The following is an 8,324-nucleotide window of genomic DNA, read 5'->3' as shown; positions in this document are numbered from 1 at the left end:
TTCTTGGTGCGTTTTCGTTCTGTGTTCTTTATCGCCCTCTCTTCCTCACATACCTGCCATTCAGCCTGTCCTGTTGTATTTGCGTCATCTCAGTTTAGTGTCAAATATTTCTCACCGCCTGCTTCTTCGAACACGACTGATACGCCCATCACTTTCTGCTTTCTCCGTTTCAGTGTTTTAACCAAACTCCCTGCATGATTATTCCTGGACCACCACAGCCATACTGGAGACTGGTCCATAATTAAAGTTTATTTTTCTCTTGCCTAGTTCATCTAACACGAACGCTGATTATTACCATCCATTTTATTCATAGTATTCATTCCCAATAAACGCAGCTGCTGCTAACAGGCATGTCCTGATGTTGTTGGGAAATAAAAAGTTCGCAAATAAACTGAATTTTTGCGGAGGACGCAAAGACTACAGCAAACACAAAATCGTGTCCGGTAAAAGTTTGTGAAATCGATCGATCCTAGAAGCAAACATTCCCATGGAGCCCACGATCGCGATCAACAGGGTCCGGGTTACGGAGGGACCAAGGTAACGCAAAGTTCATTAATACACGAAATCGATAGAGAAAAGCAAAACCCAGTATAACTGATCAAACAGACCGGAGAGTTTGCACTCACAGCGAGCAGTGATATGGAACATAAATGGTAGTGGCGATAATAAAATTATATTGTGAGGAGTGGTGCGTTGGTGTTTGACATTTTAAGCCTGACTATATATAGTACAGATTAGAGTCGCTGTCTGTTCACAGTTCCTCCTTCTATCAAATATCGGGTGGGCTTCCTGTCATCAGATATGTACGATTTCCCAACTACGACTCGCTGTGTCTGCAAAACTGAATGAATATGAACACGGCATGCTGATGCAAATATCATAGTTACGATAACACGATGAGTACATTGTTATTTATGGCAATTACGCAAAGAATGCGAATCATACGGCTAATAAGCATTACGGGAAAACCCCAGTTACTTTATCAGTCATCAAAACCGAACATTAAGAGATTCTGCACAATAGCATTCTGACCAGTAAAACGTCCCTGAGGTAGCAGCTGGGAAGGCAAAAATTGCACTACCAAGGCGAAAGTCTTTTAGGAGAGAAAAGAGAGACTGGCACATGGGAATTGTCCGTCGTGTTGCTAATGTGGTCATATTCTGCAAAAAAATGTCATCATCAAGTGAAGGAGAGGCGTTGGTGTCCAACAATTGTTCGTCGTGCTGCTAAGGTCGTCAAATCCCGTGCACGCAACGCAAGCAAGCGAGAAAATTAGGGGGAAAAAGAGGGAAGACTTGAGGGGAAAAATAGGACTAAAGAGAAACTTATGGGGAAAAAGAGGGGAAGATTGAGAATGCCAAACTCACCAAAATAAACGGGTTTGGCACAGCGGGCACACATGTTCCTGCTCATGTTGCCGGTTTGCGGGTGCTATTCCCAGTTAATGTTCTCCAAACTCCACTCAACAGGCGTTGAAGGATGTTCGTCAGAGGAACACGTGCTGAAAATCGATGCCACAGTTACCGAAGCAAACACACACAGAAAGGACCCGCCTGCCCGTCCTCTTTGACCCCACAGATTTCACTTATCAAAACCAAAGCAGCACTGGTTCTTGTTGTATATATCCGCTTTTGTTTCGCTGCATAAACACTCCCCGCATTCGCCTGAACAGAAAATATTTGGACGATTTCTCTTCCCGGCGACACATTTCCTGTGTGTCTGTACACTATTGCGGATAAATAATACACACTCGCTGAGGAGCGGACACCATTCAAGGTAAAAGGCTACGCTTCATTCATTCGCCAATAAGCGACGACGCAGACGACAGTTTGGTAGTCCCGCTGCGGCAAATCGCGCGGCGTGGAGCGTTGTCAACGAAAAGTGGTTCACCTTGCTGGCAGGCCCCTGTGCTATGTTGGTGCGTGACAGCTACAAAAGTTTACGGGCAGCGGTTCGGCAGGGCTGTTAGATCGTAACAAAACAATGGGAACCCAGCCCCTTGCGAATGAAGCGGTGGCAGGGGTTGCGGCAGGATGCGAACGTTTTGATTACATAGAGGCTTTCATAGGCGGTCCCCATGCCCATGGCCAAACACGCACTGTGACATGACAGTACTGTGGTATGTTTTTCTTTTTCTGTCTGGCTTTGCACTTCCAGCAGTTCTAGCCACACATCTAGCCAAATAATCAGCGAAAAATGCTTGTGAATTTTTCTTCTTTTTTTCCTTCAACGTTTTGCAATTCCAGTGACTGACTATTATATAGCCGCCACACTACACATGTGATATATCAGCCAATGCCCGTGGTTCTGCTGTCCCGACTTTTGATGGAGCGGGTAATAAGTTAGATAATCACGCAATTTGGAGTGGAATGTCGATTGCCTGTGCTGTACGTTCGACCGCTCGCGCAATGAGACGCGTGGGGATAGATGCCGTACACTTTTCACATGCTCTTTCTCCCTCTCTCTCTTGCTTGTCTGTTCTAAGAACAAAACACTGTAACAACTGTTGGTGCCGCCAGCCAGATAACACGATTCTGCTCTCATTAAAAAAAATCACACTTCAACACAAACCCTTCACAGAAAACGGCCAAAACCGGCAGTCATATCTGTCGGTTTATGATTGTATCCGGTCAGATGGCCGAACCCGTTTCGATAAGGCAAACAGCGTCTCTCGCTGTGGGCCACGCTGTTTGCTTGATCGTTGCCCGTGGCAACACAACGATCTTCACCATCATCCTGGCCAGACTGAGAGCACTCCAGCTGACGGGATAAGAAAGCTGATTGTTTTCCTGGGGATGTGGCAGTTATTTCTTGATGCTTTTATACGGTTTTCATTTCTGTGGCGTGGGTGTTACTTTCTTTGTATATTTTTGGATGGTTTCCTACAGTTTTGAGTATGGCGTTGTGGATATTACTTTTTTTTAATTGTTTATTATTGGATGGTTTCCTACAGTTTTGATTATGGCGGCGTGGTTGTTACTTTCTTTAATTGTTTAGTACTGGGTGGTTTCCTGCGGTTTTGATTTCGGTGACGTTGTTATTAATTTCTCTCTTTGTATACTTCTGGATGGTTTTCTACGGTTTTGATTATTGCGGCGTTGGCTTTTCTTTCTTCTTTCTCTCCCTTTTTTTTCTTGTCGTTTTATTCCTGGTTTTAAGATTATTAGTTATGGGAGGGAATAGCCTAGATGCGTCAGCAATTTTAGAAGCCGGATTTAAATGTTGCAACTGAATTTATTTCCAACAGGTTTCACGCAGCTTTTCAATTGACACACACCAGCCCCAAATACCTGGAACAGACAGGTGTTAAGGTTTACCCAGGACATCACACCAGGTAAAACTAGCAGACGAGATAAGTGCTGGTTACGGCCCGCTGGTGTTTGGGGGTGACAGTTGAACCCCGGTCAACCAAGCGTGTAATCGTAGGATAGTGGGGAACCGAAGCCGTTGGAATGTCACAGTCACAGTCGCTGTGTGGATTGACAGCGTGAGGTCATGGATGCAAAAAAGTGAGGGGCCGATCTGAAATCAGTACAGTGGTCGCCGCTTAATAAAGCACTAATGTTCAAGGTTTTGCTGATGTGCGCGCGACTGTGTGTGTGGTGTGTGTGTGTGTGTGTGTGTGTGTGTGTGTGTGAATGTCACTGTCACGATACTACGGTGATTTAGAGCTAATCTTTTTCCCCGTTTGTTAAGCGACACAGCACCGTCTGCCAGCACACCCATATCTGCCAAGGTTTTCTATGGAATAACAGCATTCTTCCATTGAAACACACACATACAAAATAACAGCATTCTTCCATTGAAACACACACATACAAAATAACAGCCTGGCTGCTTTCTATGCAGAATATCATTTTCTGAATCAATTCATAGATTGATGGGTGTGTCAGTGACGAAGTTAAAGAGATACTGTTGATCTTATCGTTTTGGGGGGAGTTTCTGGCGAATTTGACAAATCTGAATAATCTGGGGAATCCACTGGACCTTTATCTAGACGCTCACAGCATGATTTGCTCGAAAACTCACCACAAGTATGGTCATTAATTAAATCAAAGTGAGCGAATGCGCTTCAGGGCGCTGCCTCTCTTGGGTGTTGGAAAAAAAAAGCTGTCAAGAAGCGCCACCTACACAAGAAAGATGATACTTTTAAACCGTAAGACTCCCAACATTAATGTACAAGATTGGGAGCTTCCTAATGTATCAGATCATCATCTAATACCTTCAAGTCCCAACAACAGGGCGGTAAAATGTTGACCATGATATGTGCAATAGCGGACCCGATAAAGGAGGTGTGTCAGGGGAGAGTACTTAACCTTGCAACATGCCTTGAAGCTCAGTCTGTGACAAGGTATGTAAGTCTGTCCGACTTACTTTTCAGTGCCTGCGCGTGTCCACACAATGTACACTCTCTAAACTGACTATGAGAAGGCTTGGCCTTTCAGTCGTCTGTTTGTCTGTCTGCCGGTCTGTCTGTGTGTGTGTGTCTGTCTGTCTGCCGGTCTGTCTGTGTGTCTGTCTGTCTTGGCACATGAGGTGCACTTTCTAAAATTTGACCGTTCTGCTCTGTGTTTATGTGTGTGTTTATGTGTGTGTGTGTGTGTGAGTGTGTGTGTCAGTCTGTCTGTCTGTATGTCTGTCTGTCTGTCTGTTTGTCTGTCTTGCACGTGACACAAGTTGCACACTCAATACAGCCTTGGCCTTGCAGCACCGAATTACGACACTCGCTGGTACACGGTCACGGTCGTACACTGCAGCTATACATACTTCATGAAACTTTACTATAGCTCTCTGCATAAGGATGTGCCACAAAGGACGCGGCCAAATGCAAATGAATGCATGTCATTTGTCTAACCAGACATTTTGCATTATAGCTGGGGGGAGAGATGTCATGGGGCCTGAGCGATCTATCTATTTGTAGACACTTTGCAGTTCTGCTCCTGGGCCGGAATAAACGACACATTCACAGGTGTCTGAAAAAAAACCACACACACACACAAACACACAAACAAACACACACGCACACACAAACACACACAAACACACACACACACACACACACACAAACACACACACACATACACGCACCAGGCACACACACACACACACAAACACACACACACACACACACACACACACACACACAAATCGTTTGAGACTCGCTGGTCAGACAGACGCACGCACGCCTCACACAAAGAAAGACAGACCAAAAGATACAAACACACATACGCGCGCGCGCACGCACACACACACAAACACACACACACGCGTGCACGCACACAAAAAACACCAAACACACTCGCGCACATACACACACACACACACACAAACACACACACACACACAAACCACATACGACTCCCTGAACGGCAACACAGTTAAATCTTATGAACTCTGAGAACCGAGAAGGTTTTTAAATAGTTTTTTTTCTGCATTGCATTAAACACTAAAGCATGGCCCAACCATCATTGCCAAACACTTTTGCTGACTTTGTTCGCAAAAGTGTGAATACATATAAACACTTGTTTTTACTAGCTTCCAACAGCCTCTTTCTACGTAAACCCCCCCCCCCCCCCCCCCATCCTTTTAATACTTTGCTTTCTCAGATTATCTGTCAATAATTCACTTGCATCAACTATCAGACAACTTCCTTTTTTAGACCTGATCAGGATTTTCTCAGATTGTTGAAGGTCTTACAAACAAACAAAAAGGGGGAGGGGGGGGGGGGGTCGGTCCACTGTTTACGGCTACACGTAATAAATAAGCCACACTATAGGCTTACGTACCTATTAGTTTCTATTCAAAAATCTCCCAACCATTTGAATAAAGACCTCTACTGACATGTAGCAAAACTGCCTGTTCCGCCCGATCATTGCCACTAGATTCAAGACATGATGTGCCAACGGTAAATGAAACGAACGTAACCACCCAAGCAGCGCAGATATTGAGAAGATGGACGAAGATACACTGAGGTAGAGAATAGTACTTTCTGCAATTTCGCACTCGCAATCTAGATCAAGGGTTTTTGGGAGAAAAAATGACACAGGCGCTCGAAAGAATTTGTAAACAAAAGACACAAGTGTATAAAAAGTACACAGACACACATGGATCCGACACACACACACACACGCACGCACGCACGCACACGCACACGCAAGCAGCACTGGAACTCACAAGCAGGCGCACCCACACACATGGACACTGGTGCAGAGAGAGAGAGAGAGAGAGAGAGAGAGAGAGAGAGAGAGAGAGATGTGTTTAACAGCTGTAAAAACGGAGGTAAAAAAAAAATCATGCCACAAGCCCCCCCCCCCCCCCCCCCCTCTCTTCCAGCAATAATGCAAAATGTCCACTTAGACAAATGACCGTGACATGTACGCATTACTTGCATTTGCCCAAGTTCTTTATGGCATCGCCTTATAGATAGTGACACTCAAGGAGGGGGCTCAGCACTGATACTAGACATAGACCAAATAGCCTAATGGTCTATGTACTAGACAACAGAAAGACACCAAGTACTCCTTCGCTCTCTCATGAGTACAGTGGAACCCCCATTTTACGACTGACCTTCTAAACTCAGGTCTTAAAATTGGAGGGAGTCTTCTTCTCCTTCGTCGTTCGCTCAGACAGCAACTCCGGAGGCCCTGATGAAGGCTGTTCACGCCGTAGGCTCTCCATGGGTCCATAGAGTTTGTCCCTCATCGGTGTGTCAGCAGGCCAGGTCTCTGCTCGCAAGTTTTGGTGTGTTGGACAGTCCTGCTGGAAGTGTTCCACTGTCATTGGAGATGTGCCACAGGGGCACGATGCAGAATCACCAATGTGGACTTCCAGAGGCTATGAACAGATTACACGAGAAAGGAGGGTCTAAACAGGGAGGGAGTCTTAAATTGGAGGGGGGGGGGGGGGGGCTAAAAGGGAGGTTCCACTGTAGTTCTAGGGAGAGAGGTGTTTTTTCTTCTCGTGAGCACTTAAACCACTCTCAATGAAACTTGCGCAATAACATTTGCCTGTGAAAAAGACGGATGTTGCGAACGAGACGCGAGAAGAGAAAGGGGACAAAAAAGGACGTAAAAGAACCTCCACGCAACTCCACGCCTCATGTCTTTCTCTCTATCTCCCTAGCCGCACGCAGGTATGCATGCACCTGTTGGTTCAGTCTTCTAGTCTACCTGTAAATGCACGGGGATAGAATAGCAGATTACCTGTCTCCTCACAGGCAGATTGCCTTTCACACCTGAGTGACAGGAGACAGTTTTTGAAACCCCACTCCCAGTTGAAATACAACTTTAATTCCGGCCCTGAGTGTATATATCCTACCAGGTCGAGGAAGTAAAACATGACTGACGAGGGCTTAAAAGTGTGTGTGTGTGTGTGTGTGTGTGTGTGTGTGTGTGTGTGTGTGTAAGTGTGTGTGCACGCACGAGTGTAGTTGTGAATATGCGTGTGTGCATTTTCAAGGTTGTGTGTGTCTGTGCGCTGGCACCATTGCTGGCGGATGCAGAATCCATAGACACTGCAAGCACTGAACAATCATATGAATGTTACTTTGCCTTTTAACATTTGTTCTTCAGCAAATACCTCCAATACTTCTTCTTCTTTGTCAATGGGCTGAAACTCCCAAATACACTATTGTCTTTTGCAAGAGTGATGTTTTTACATGTATGCCCATTTATTACCCCGCCATTTAAGCAGCCATACGCCGACTTCGGGGGGGGGGGGGGGGGTATGATACATGTTGCCTGACCTGGAAAAAAACCAACATTCCAAACAGGCTGAACTATCACCAAGAAATCAGGAGAAAAAAACCGTCATTGCAATATCCTTGCATGTATTAAGCAGAGTGACTGTCTCCTGGCCTATACCTTAAAGGTACTGAACTTGTCAAATCCAGGTGCACGGAGCCCCTGGGGCTTTTAGTCATATCTCAGGCAGCTATCCGTTAGAAGAACTACCAAGTTTCATTGACTTGCACCCAAAGAGTCAAGAACTGCGATTTTTGTACGAATTAATTTCGTACTCGGACCCGGCTGGTCTTGACCTATTTTTGGATCTAAATTTAGATCAGGTAGATCACCACATCATGCACAAAAAGACACGTCACTAAGCAAACTATGTCAGACGTCATCATGAGTTTGTGTAAAACAAATTGGAGGCCGGAATCACTCAATTGAATCGAACTCCGACCAAACACCACGTAATAACTAGGTTAATTTATGCACTCGCGTGAACAAGAAACTGTCGAGCTTCACAGATGTCGTCGTTGGGTAGTTTTGGGTTTGTTTTACTACCATAGGAGGATTTTTGAACTGTAAATGCACTCAGCT

General features: G+C 45.3%; 1 protein-coding gene across 1 annotated transcript in view; it reads right to left on the bottom strand.

Moving 5' to 3' along the window:
• LOC138959891 (ras association domain-containing protein 4-like) overlaps window positions 1–1,882 on the bottom strand; it is a 59,024-nt gene extending 57,142 nt beyond the window's left edge. Inside the window, exon 1 of the mRNA XM_070331562.1 lies at window positions 1,368–1,882. Within this exon, the coding sequence (XP_070187663.1) occupies window positions 1,368–1,413 (46 nt within the window). The 5' untranslated portion in view covers window positions 1,414–1,882. The remainder of the gene's footprint in view (window positions 1–1,367) is intronic.
• Between the last annotated feature and the right edge of the window lie 6,442 nt (window positions 1,883–8,324).

Source organism: Littorina saxatilis, linkage group LG2 (assembly GCF_037325665.1).
Source record: "Littorina saxatilis isolate snail1 linkage group LG2, US_GU_Lsax_2.0, whole genome shotgun sequence".
NCBI classification, from domain to species: domain Eukaryota; kingdom Metazoa; phylum Mollusca; class Gastropoda; order Littorinimorpha; family Littorinidae; genus Littorina; species Littorina saxatilis.
Note: the sequence above shows the minus strand (reverse complement) of the source record. Positions and strands in the feature narration are given on the sequence as shown.